The sequence below is a fragment of the Cucumis melo genome, chromosome 8 (assembly GCF_025177605.1).
Source record: "Cucumis melo cultivar AY chromosome 8, USDA_Cmelo_AY_1.0, whole genome shotgun sequence".
Taxonomy (NCBI): Eukaryota; Viridiplantae; Streptophyta; class Magnoliopsida; order Cucurbitales; family Cucurbitaceae; genus Cucumis; species Cucumis melo.
Genome location: NC_066864.1, coordinates 1,067,225 through 1,078,680, shown reverse-complemented (window position 1 = coordinate 1,078,680; position 11,456 = coordinate 1,067,225). Strand labels below are relative to the sequence as shown.

The following is an 11,456-nucleotide window of genomic DNA, read 5'->3' as shown; positions in this document are numbered from 1 at the left end:
AAATTAATTGGAATGTTAATAACTAACAGTAACTTTTTGGTAAAATTTGTAAATTTAATCACTGTAAATTTTGAAGAAAAAACGAGTGAATAGTGATCAAATTTGTAATATAACTTAAAATTTTATATTAAATAGTTCAAGTAGGAAAATGATTTTATTATATAATAAAACTCTAAAATATTTTCAAATGAATTCTAACAATATTTTAAAATAAGTTAGTGATTTTGTACGTCAACACCTTTTCTTTTAGAACGTACCTTAATATTTAAACAAATCGATATCAATTTATCAGCTAAACAGATTACATTTTACGATTCTCAACTGGAGGGTATTAAAAAAAACCCATATTAAATAAATTTCAAATCTTCCTAACACCATCTCTAAAATTTAATGGCAAACAACTTATGAAACAAAACAAGCAATTAGTGGGTTCAAGCTTTAAAAACAAATAATTAACCAATATCCTTTTTTTTTTTTTTTTTTTACCTTTATTAATATTTAGAGATGTCGAAGACAAAACGCATAAAATTCTAAATTTTGGATGGAAACGTTGGAGCAAAGTGGCCTTTACAACTCATATCACAACAAAGGACTTATTCTTTTTTCCTTTTGTAAAAATCACAATCAAACAGAGATTCCATCCAAAAATATTCTTTTGGTAGTTGAAACCACCCATGGCCACAAAAACATATTATCAACTCTTCTTACCCAACAATCTGCTTCATCAGAAAAAGAAAAAGAAAGATGAGCGTATTGTACAAAATCCATAAGAATGCATACGTTTTTCATATTTTTTCTCAAAACGAATACAGTGCAGTATACTCTACCAAGATATTACTATTTCAAATTCCCCTTCCTATCGAACTAATAAATAAACAGTTTTCATATTTTTAAAAATAAAGGAATTTGATTTTTAATTAGACTCAGTTGGAAAATTCAAAACCACCAAATTTAAACATAGCATACAAGTGAACAATATACAAGATAACATTTCCTCAAGACACAAATCTTTCAAGGTTAGATACATTTTGGCCAAGCTACTTAGACATATACCAGGACGCGTTCTAGCATGCCCATCAATCAAAGTAAAAAACATAAAAAGTTAAATTTCTACAGACCCACTTGATGCAAATTCTCATTATATGCTTTGGTTGGAGGTTGGAGGTCGCCCACGCCCCATCGTGAACCCCCGAGTTCCATCAGGCATTTTTGGACCAGGGGGTGGTTTTGAAAGTTCAATGTGATGGGTAGAAGTTGTAGTTCCATGACCTACAAAGTAAGCAAAAGATTATCAAGATAAAATTCGTTAACATGAAATTTAAGATAACGTGATCAGATCAGTAGGTACCCATTCCGTTGACACCCTTGTACTTTTGTCTTCTAGTTCGTCCTTGATTTTGACCTCTATGTCCATGCTTGTCTTTGTGTTGATGATCGCCCTCCTAAATTTGGCAAAGTTGATATTGTTATTTGTTATCAATCACAACAACCATTTTCTTGCAAGGGGAGTTGGAAGAGAATAACCAACACATGACGGGAACTCAAGAACAAATTTTGATCAAAATGTGTGCCCAATAAGAAGCACCCAGAAATAGAAAGCACAAGAGCAAGATTAACCTCCTCATCAGGCACACCGTCATGATGCTCATTTACAACGTTCGGAATTTCTTCATCACCGTTCTGATCAGTTACTCGCACAGGAATGTTCTTGTTAGGACCATTCTGGTCAGCTATTCTCCCACTGCTGTTTTTGTCAGGTTCAGGTCCTCGCCAATGTTGTTTCCTTTGGCCATGTTTACTCTGAAGTTGAAAACTACATTGTGAATAGAATACAATCAACTTAAAAAATGCAAGTGAAATGAGATACAGTACCATATGCTTAAGAGGCTTAACCCGCATGCCATTTCTCCAATCTTGTTCATCGTTTAAAGTAGCCACCTAATGAAAAATCAGAAAAACGATTATTGATATCAAATAAAAAACGGTATAATTACCAAGTTAAAGAAAATAGAGCACATATCTGATTACTCACAGCTTTCTCCGAAGCCTCCAGTGTCTCATACTCCACTAGAGCATGCAACTACAGTGACCAAGAAAAAAGGCGGAATGAGTAAACATAGTTCGTTTGATCTTTTAATGTAACTCAATTCACGTCAAGAAATCTGAGACAAAGCATAGCTGCATGAATGTTTTCAATAGCTAAAGAGAGGCCTTTTCCGTTAGAAGAGGCAAGGGTGTAAGAGGCGTTAGCTACAAATTTAATATAAAATATTTTGCAGATCTAAAATTGATATAATTAAGTATTGCTAAACATAATGGTCATTATAAAAGTGAAAAGAAAAAAGTCGCCCCACAATCTTTACTTAAAACAAGATTCTAAAATGATGTCTTTAACATCATTACTATTATCATTAAGAGGATTCATTTATACAATAAAATTGTTTGGAATGATTTTAAAGTCATGGTAATGAAGTAGTAGTTCAACTTGTCATACTCAAACCTCTATGGGGCTGTTTGGGTCCCCAACTTCAATTGGGTGGACACTACTACATCCATGAACTGTTTTGGCTTCAAATTATAATAGTTGGAAGTTGGTGTTTCCAACTATTGTAACCCACAATTAATTTCAAATCTCTTTATTACGGTGTTTATTATTTCCCATACATACTGTCTCCTCTTCATTAACTCATACTAAAATAGTATACATCTCAAACACAGATTATTATAACCCTTAGAATATTAATAACTACAGAACATAATAACCAACTGAAGGCCTGAAATGCCCCTTGTATTTTTTAAGGACAAGGCAAATCGCTATTGTTTTTCTAATCAAACCTCTATATTAGGCAGGGTGTGGAGATTTTAAGTCTCAATGCGTTTTCAGGAGGATGCAAGTTTCGAGGCTAAAAGTTAGAGTCCAACCACACTTAAGCCTCAATAGTTATTAAAAACATTGGATACATCACTCTTAAAACATTGGATACAACATACTGTATTGAACAATGCACACTTATAATTTTCTCTCCACCTGCACAATCAAACTGACGTTGTATTAGTCTTCCCTCCTTATCTTCAGGACCCAACATGCTACTTTCAACAAAATTTCAGTCTGGTGAAAGGAAATGTTTCTTCAATTTTTTATAAAAATTTCCTAACTACCTTTTCATAAATGTCAGTCCTGCTACGAAGGAAGTCTACATATGATGATTTCGGAAAAAGAAAACAAATTGAGACAACACTCTTTAATGGTTAATGTGAGACAATCATCAGAATCATTACGAGAGCTGAAATGGGAAGCACGAGCATCACCACAATGTCCCCTTTAATCAGAAACTGAATTTTTTATTCCTATCAGCTGGTTACAAGATTTACCTTATTACTGATCAGCACATCACTCTTGTTGCTTTTCCCCAACTTGTCTACCACATGTGGGTCACAAATGGTGATGCTTCTTATACTAAAAATACAAAAAATAAAAAATAAAAAATAAAAAAATTAATCATCAAGTGAAGTGTGAATGGAGAAATATTTTCATGAAAACATAGTTTTGGAATCAGGAATGGCATACCGTCCAGCCACTCCAAAAATTCTTTTGATATTCTCCTCTGAATGATCCTCTGGTAGATTTTCTACCAAAATAGTAAATAACTATACTCCACATAGAAATGTAATGAATTACCATAAGTTCAAGTTACACAACAATTGTTAATTTCACAAGTACACAAGCAAATACCTTAGAATCCCTAGTCTCGGGCAATGAAATAGGATGGAGTCGCTTGACTTTTTTCCCATTAGAACTCACGACCTGCGGTTGGCAAGTAAATTAAAATGTGCTCGTGGCATCAAGCAAAAAGAGGCATTGGTTGCTATATTTACAAGAATGAAGTATCTTACAAGAACAGAGGATTCCCTCAGTGCAGCAGTGATAAATGAACGATCGTGTGTAAGTTTCTTCATTCTCTTGAAGGAAGCAATAATAGCTATAGGAACTAGAAAAATAAAGAGAAAATGAATTTCAAATTATTGGTGCATTGATAACAGAATTGGTTGCTACAAGATATTACAGAAAATCAGAATCTACGGACAATTAAAAAAGAGAGAGAGAAGTAGAAAGACAAAAGGGAAATGAGCAAACAGTAAAGATACGAGTATGAATAAAACATGAAAGACCACCTCCTGAGCTCTTCTATATCAACATATCAACAAGATATGTCAAGTAATCACAGGGTGTTTCAGATGATTGAACACCCAAGAATTCACATTCACAACTAGGCCATCCGTTAGGCTTCATTCCTTTTGTAATAATAATTTTAGTTTCGAGTTTGATACTACAATTGATTGATTAAAAGTTAAAATCTGAAAATAAACCCTTGCTTATTGATTAAAGAATTGAAGTCACAGCAAAAGACCTAACAAATAACTCCCTGAAGCATTTCCATAGAATGAATCCTTTTTCCAAATTATTACTCTTAGCAACTCCTATGTTTGAAGAAAAGACGCTACCAAATTAGACTACAAACTAAAAATGTCTACTGAAGCTATATTGGAATTTTTAAGGCAAATCGTATCAGTGAAATGAGAGCGATCAAAGCTTCTCAATTTCCACAAGTCATACAGTAGAAAAGGCAATTAAAGGTACATTAAATCTTTCTTAATTTCAATTGTTTTATGTTTGGCTCGGGAGGAAATTCTTCCAGATAGTAGTTCAAAATTTGACAAAAAAAAACCAAAGACACCAAATTCTTTTGTAAGTTATTATACCTGTTCAACCTTATAACGGTCAATACTACTGGGAGTTTTCATTTCCTCTGAAAGATATAAATCTCCATAAAAGTGAACATTACCCAAGTAACATACCATAACCCTCCTTGTTCTTTTTGATTAATCCCAACAAGTATTTATCGGAGGGCAAGTTTTCATCGCTGAAGTAGTACTCCACCTGCGAAGATATTTAGACCAATCATGAGACGACGACGGCATACTGAAACACTCAAAAAAATCATAAAAAAAACTGAATGAATTGAAATCCAACTGTCAAAATCTAAATGCTGTCTTCAGGTCTTACATCAAAAGACTATACTAATAATGACGTAACAAAGCATCAAATATATGATATCCCGCCCGTGGAATGATCAATTGATCCCATAACTCCCTTTGCAGTTGATGGTCTAACCATAAACTTCCTAACGTTCTTATATTTGCACTCAGCGATGCAAGTATATATACAAAAAGTCACATGTAGCAATTAAATTACATATGCAAGATGAAAAAAAGGGATTTACATACTGATTCACAAATCCAAAAATTGCAAACCAGGCAAAACCTAAAGGCAAAGAAATTTGAGGTTCAATGGGATGGACGATGGAGAGTGGGGAGGGGAGAGGCGGAAGAGTTACCTGCTTAACAATCCTTTGTTTCAGATCCTCAGGGAGAACAGCCGCTTTCACCGCGGGTTCGTGACCCTGATCGCGATTCTCCCTGGATCCCTGGTCATGATCGTCTTCGGATATCAATGATTGAATCTCCGGCACATCGCGACTGGGTGATCCGACGGGATCTTGAGGTGGGGGCGAGAGGATGGAGTCGGCGACGGGGGAAGAGACTGCGGCGGTGGAGGACGTAGTCGGAGGCTCATCGCCGGCCATGGTGAGGAGGAGAAAAGCGTTAGGCGGTAAGAACCTAAAGTACCTTCACGCCCTCCGTTTCTCCTAACTTCGATGAGTTGTTCCGCGGACCATTTTATATCAATAGCCGACAACACCCTCCATTGTTGAGGGTAATTTGGACATTTCAAGATTTTTGTCAAAGGGCTTTTGAATTTCATGTTTTGCCCGCAATTTCTTGGAGCCGATGGCCGCCAGTATTGTATTGTGTTTTATAACCTTAACCGGGTCGTCCGGGTTCATTGCACTTTTCTCCTTATCCTCCTAATTATATAATTTCATTGTATCATTCTTTTTCATGCATAATTTGACCTCCATAAAACTTGAGCACATGATTATACATAATGTTTACGAATTAATGAGTTCAATTTTAGTATAATAATTATATTTCATGTCTTTTAACGTTTTTAAAATATATGTGATGGATGTCAATTTTCAAATTTTGTTTTCCTTTTAAAAAGTAAATACACATGATATAATCAAAATAAAATTTGATAAAGGATGACATAATAATGTACTTTTATTTGATAAAAAAACGAGCGGTAATTCAACACGACCTTTCTTCATAAAAAAATTGGTTTCAAAAAGTTTTTTCTCTTTTCCCTAAACTTGGTTAGAATTCAACCTTTATGTTCAAAAAAATATTTCAATTATTTTAAGATGTAGAAGCGTTTTGATGGGGTCTTGCTCCCCTCGTCATCATGTAGTTCATAACCATCTTAAAACTCACGGTAATGGGAAAAGTAGTCTACAAGCCCTCCCCGCACATGGAGGACTCTTGGTTTGAAAGTGAATTCAGGTGATCAAAAGTATTTAAATTGGTTTTAAAATATTGTCATTTACCAACACTAACATAACTTACCAAAATTAGATTTTAAAGCAAAACACCCAAATGCAAAAAACTACAACTTGCTTTTGGTGGGGGTAGAGGGAGTGGTTCTTTACTTCCCATTCCACAACTCCAAGCCCATACCCAAAGGGCAAAACCGACAATTCCCAAAATATGGCCTTAAACCAAGGCCCAAACAAGTAACCAAAGCCCAAGCCCAACACCGAAAGCCCAAAATCTAGGCCCATTTCTACAAGAGGAAGAAAACCACACCCTAACATCGTCGACGACAGGGCCACATAGAGAACTCATATCGTCGGTCCTTGTATTGTAATAAACACTGTAGAACGCAATCCTTGTCCTATCGGCCTTGGCCGTGAAGTTGAGACTCACACTTTGGAACGAGGAGTTGGAATCGGGGCCGGTGTAGTGAAAGTTCTGAGCTTGATCTCCGGCGAACGCCATTACGGCAAGTGGCTGCTTGCATTTATCTCCGGCTTGGCCTAAAGAGAATGTCATGGTGTATGGCTTTTCAGGCGTCGTTTCAACCATTTGAGAGATTATGCCTTCCTTCCCTGAAAGCAATTCGATGGCTCGTTTTCCTTGTGGGACATTAAAATGGTACGAATCAATGTATCGGACCGCCCGGTTTGTTTCAACGATCCAACCCGGTAACGACGACGTTTCTTCGTCTAAATTGGTTGGGATCAACACGCCAAGTGAACCGTTTCTGAACATCCATGGACCGGATTCGAAATCTCCGTTGTTCACCGCATTGTCTTTAGGTCTATCAGGAATAAAAATTTTCTTGATAGCAATGTCGTCAATGATGGGGCCACAGGTGGGGTCGTCTTCCATGCCGGGGTTACGGAAGACTAAACGCACCGTTTCTTCCTCGGGTTCGAAGGCGTAAGTGTAAGTGTCCCAGCCTTGGACGCTGTACAAGGTTTGAAGGTCTATGGTCTGTGATGAAGGTGGCACCGACACGTTGAGGGACTCGAGCTGGGCGCAGGTGCGAGCGGCGCTGAAGGTGACTGAGTAAAGCGCCCCTTTCTCCACCTTAAGTTCTTGGCTTATTTCGGCGTCGTTGCCTAACCTCACGGCGTGTCTACCTTCAGGTACGATGAGGATCATCCCACCCTGTTTTTGCCCAGACTCTACCAGTTCAACGGTGCCGTTTGATGTCCAGCTTGGAATTGTGGTGGGCCCTTCTATTGCTCCGTCGTTTGGGAAGCCGCCACTTGGGATTGTTTCGAAATCACCGTTCGCCACCAATCCTGAAAGACCAACCATACCCACATCATTATTTAAGATATCTTCTTTTAAGTGAGCCTTTTTTATTCACGTTTTCCTAATAAAAATAATAGTCCATTACAGTCTCTTCATAATTTCAGAATATCTACTGCACATTAAAAAAAAAAAAAAATGATATAACCATTATTAAAATAAGAGCTTAACAAATGATTTGACTTTATAATCAAACAAGCACTTAAAAATCCATTCACACATTCAACTTACAATTATTTGTTTGATAAGTCTCAACTCCAAAAATTGCCTGGATAAGTTTTCATTTTGAATCCACTATTAAAACTAAAACTGTGTCTGATGGATTATTAAAATCTTGATTTTAATAACCGAGTCCAATACAACTTAAACTTTACGGATGTTCAGTAAGCATACAAGAATATGATCAAAAAAATCTTACAAAAACTCATGAATCCATTAGACATAAATTCAAATTTTCAAGACCTATAAAACACTTAGTAAGATATAGTGAAGGTCTTGTGTAAAAACCATCTCTTTCATTTCTACTATGTTACCTATCTTTTCTATTTAGGTAAAAGCAAAGCAAGGACTAAACTGAAAAGAAAATTAAGGAGGTAAAAAGGGAAGGAAAAAAAAGAAAAAAACCCATCGTTTAGGGGAGGCAAAAGACGAAAAATAAAAGGGAGGTGTGGAGAAGGGAAAGTAATTAAAGCAAAAGAGAAAAGAATAAGTAAGGGTGCCCATAGCATATGAATTGAAGTGAAGAGAGTAGAAAAAGGAGAATGTGAATGAGTGGGAGCCCACGTACGGAATTGAAGAAGGGCCTTACTTTACTAACTTAACTCACCCACTTCAATACGACAATCACTGAGGGGCAGTATTAACGCGTGGGTCCCAACCCCTTCCCCTTCCGTTCCAGCTCATTTCCACATCAAATAAAATAATAATAACAAAATCTCTCTCCCACCGCCGGGAAATCGGGATAAAAGTGAGAGTGTGAAATGACGAAATTCACTGGGGGATCAATTCTCTTTTTAAGGAAAGGATGGAGCCCTTTTCTGTCAGATTAAAAATAAGGCGACAAAATCCATTCGCGGGAAAAACAGGATGTCTATTCTGGTAATTTTTATCTTCATCATAAAAAGAAGCAAAAGGATTAAAGAAAAACAAAGCCGTAGGGCCATAGGTAGCAGCACCCAAAAAGTTTTATTTATCACTAGATGAGCATAATTACCCAACTTGATAGTAGTCTAATAAATTCCCTTTAAAAAAACACCTAAATTAATTATATTAAAAGCAAAGGGCCCATAAGTAAAGGACTCTATGTAAATTCTCAAAAAGAGAAAAAGAAAAAAAAATGGTGTATGATGTATTAACTCATAAGTTATAATAAAGGTCAAAAGAACAGCATAGAAGGAACAGAGATATTAAAATTGTTCGACATTAAAGTTCAAATTCATATGTCCTACATATAATTAAAAGAAGAAACATGATTAAAATCCCTGTTGTTTGGTTGACGAGATTTAAAAATCGAAAACAACTTTTTGGAAGTCACATTTTTTTAGTTTTCAATTATTTTAAACTATTAATAGAAGGTAGATACAACCAAAAAAGATTAAAGATAAAAAGTAGTGTTTAAGCTCTTAATTTAAAAAAAAAAAAAAAAAAAAAAAAAAACAAAATAGCACCTAAACTTTTGTTACTCATTTGGGATTTTAAAAAGAAAATTGACAAAGGGAAAAAACTGATAGTGATATTCAATGGTAGTAGTTGCAATTATAAATCTAGACTTATTATTATAAAAACTTAAGTATATAAACTTATATAAATGTTAAAATTAAGTTTGAGGTTTAGTTTTTAGAATGAAAATTTTGGAGGTATAATTGCAGGGTGTTTTTTATATTAAAATTTGCATTCACACTTTCCTACACATGAATTTTTATTTAGAAAAAGAAAATTGGGAACTGGGGGCGCGATTGATATCATGAAGGACTGAAATCTCTGAGGCAAAGTGGTGGGAGGCAGAGAGATTCTTTGGAGAAGTCAGATCGGGACGGCGAGTAATCCCTTTCACAAAAGTAGTAACCACCGGTATGGCCGCCGTCTACGGCGGCAATTTTACGGCAATGAATGTTGTTCGTAAGCCATTAATGCCTTTCTATTTTAGCTAAATAGTTCGTGGGATTCATAAACAATTTGTCCAAAACTAAAAAAGTAGCCACTACCAAACAGAACGATTCACCCTATAGATACGAGGCTTTAAATGCTCAAAACACTGTTAACAACCCATTTCTCTTAAAAAAAAAGTATCGATTCCCTACGAGCTTTCAATCCAAAGGAAGCCCTAATTAAGGAACTATCAAGAAGCAACTAAAACACGAAAGAGAAATTTCAGGAAACAGAACCACCAAAATTTTTATGCAGAACCCGGATTAAAACACGAAATTAAGATCAAATTAAACAGGGAAAAAAACAATTGAAAGCTGTATGGATGAGATCTTAGGTGCAGGATAGTGAGAAAAGACTAAGAACAGAATCAAGAAGAGAAAGTAAAAACAGAGAGAAACATACCATCTTCAGCTAGGATTTGGGAAGCCAAATGAGCAAAAACAAGAAGAATAAGAGATAGGCATTTGCGAAATTTAGGGGTGTGGGCCATTTTTTCGCCCAAATCTCTGTCCCTTCCTTCAAGAAGAAGAACAGTGGTTTTGCTCGGAGCTCTCTCTCGCGGATGTTTAGTAGAGTGAGAGTGAGAGCGAGAGTGAGAGTGAGAGTGAGTGCCTCTCTTACCAAAAGATTCCACTTATAGCCTCCAACAAATGACATTGAATTTTTATTTATTATTATTATTATTATTATTATTAGTTATTAAAATATAATATTTATTTATTAAGCTATATTAAAAAATTTGGAGTTTTAGAATATAGTAAATGTATTTTAGACTTTGTAGAGTTTTGGGAGAAGGTGAAAAAGAAAAGGGAGAGGTGGGAAAGGGGAGTGGGTTGGGGGTCTGAGTGTTTGTGTTCCCACTAGAGTAGACGTTTTTGGTATGATACCTCTTTTTTCAAACCCCCGCTTTTGTTTTAAAGTCATCATCTCGTTTGCGTGTTCTTGAGAAACGGACCGTGGTCTCATCTCTTCTCTGACGGGGTCCCACCCCCCACCACCGCCGAGTCCTTCCTGGGTCCCAACCCGATGTTCTCTCCGCTTTTGTACACAACACCTTCTTTCCCCAAATCTACTTGGTTTTTTATTTACAATCTACCACAAATACAAAGATTTTTACTTAAAAAAAGTTAGAATTTTAAATCATTTAAATCGTTACTTGTATCAATTTATATGATTTGTATCAGTTTTTATCCTTAATTTATAATTGGATCACTGATTCATGTTTTGTCTGCATTCTTTCTTTTTCTTTTTTTGATTTTATCTATTATTTGATCTATTAATCAAAAATTTAAGAATTAAATAATTTTTTAAACTATATTTTTCATACCTTTACAACAGTTCGTGAAATCATTTGCCAATGTAGATAAGAGGACCAAATCAGCCCCTAATTTTATTTAAGGTGTTTAGTCAAAGTGAAAATTCAAGAAGTTCGTAAACACCGCAACTAAAAAGTATCAATTTTATTGTGTTTTATTAATCATTTACACCATGACCGTTCACAACTCTTAAAACTTAGTTGCTCTTTTACT

General features: G+C 35.5%; 2 protein-coding genes across 3 annotated transcripts; both read right to left on the bottom strand.

Moving 5' to 3' along the window:
• Positions 1-927: 927 nt before the first annotated feature.
• On the bottom strand, positions 928-5,735 carry LOC103484374 (la-related protein 6A). 2 transcript variants are annotated; one of them, XM_008441420.3, is made up of 11 exons: positions 5,397-5,735; positions 4,858-4,939; positions 3,895-3,989; positions 3,734-3,805; positions 3,569-3,648; positions 3,373-3,457; positions 2,033-2,080; positions 1,873-1,938; positions 1,618-1,800; positions 1,349-1,442; positions 928-1,269 (listed from the first exon to the last, which is right to left on the bottom strand). In XM_008441420.3, the coding sequence occupies exons 1-11, from the start codon at positions 5,643-5,645 to the stop codon at positions 1,139-1,141; spliced, it is 1,185 nt and encodes a 394-aa protein (XP_008439642.1). In that variant the 5' UTR covers positions 5,646-5,735; the 3' UTR covers positions 928-1,138. The 2 variants fall into 2 exon arrangements, with proteins under 2 accessions (XP_008439642.1, XP_050944507.1); XM_051088550.1 differs by having other exon boundaries at positions 1,349-1,439; positions 5,397-5,725.
• Positions 5,736-6,463: 728 nt separating this feature from the next.
• On the bottom strand, positions 6,464-10,570 carry LOC103484373 (uncharacterized). The gene is made up of 2 exons (XM_008441419.3): positions 10,330-10,570; positions 6,464-7,769 (listed from the first exon to the last, which is right to left on the bottom strand). Exons 1-2 carry the CDS (start codon positions 10,415-10,417, stop codon positions 6,673-6,675), a joined length of 1,185 nt encoding a protein of 394 aa, XP_008439641.1. The 5' UTR covers positions 10,418-10,570; the 3' UTR covers positions 6,464-6,672.
• Positions 10,571-11,456: the final 886 nt, after the last annotated feature.

What these genes read in the sequence shown, in the direction of transcription:
- LOC103484374 (XM_008441420.3), bottom strand. Translation starts at nt 5,645, where the DNA reads ATGGCCGGCGATGAGCCTCCGACTACGTCCTCCACCGCCGCAGTCTCT. An exon ending in ATTTTTGGAGTGGCTGGACG is followed by an intron (nt 3,458 to 3,568) that starts GTATGCCATTCC and finishes TTGTATTTTTAG; the next exon opens with TATAAGAAGCATCACCATTT. An exon ending in ACGGTGTGCCTGATGAGGAG is followed by an intron (nt 1,443 to 1,617) that starts GTTAATCTTGCT and finishes TGCCAAATTTAG; the next exon opens with GAGGGCGATCATCAACACAA.
- LOC103484373 (XM_008441419.3), bottom strand. Translation starts at nt 10,417, where the DNA reads ATGGCCCACACCCCTAAATTTCGCAAATGCCTATCTCTTATTCTTCTT. An exon ending in CCAAATCCTAGCTGAAGATG is followed by an intron (nt 7,770 to 10,329) that starts GTATGTTTCTCT and finishes TTGGTCTTTCAG; the next exon opens with GATTGGTGGCGAACGGTGAT.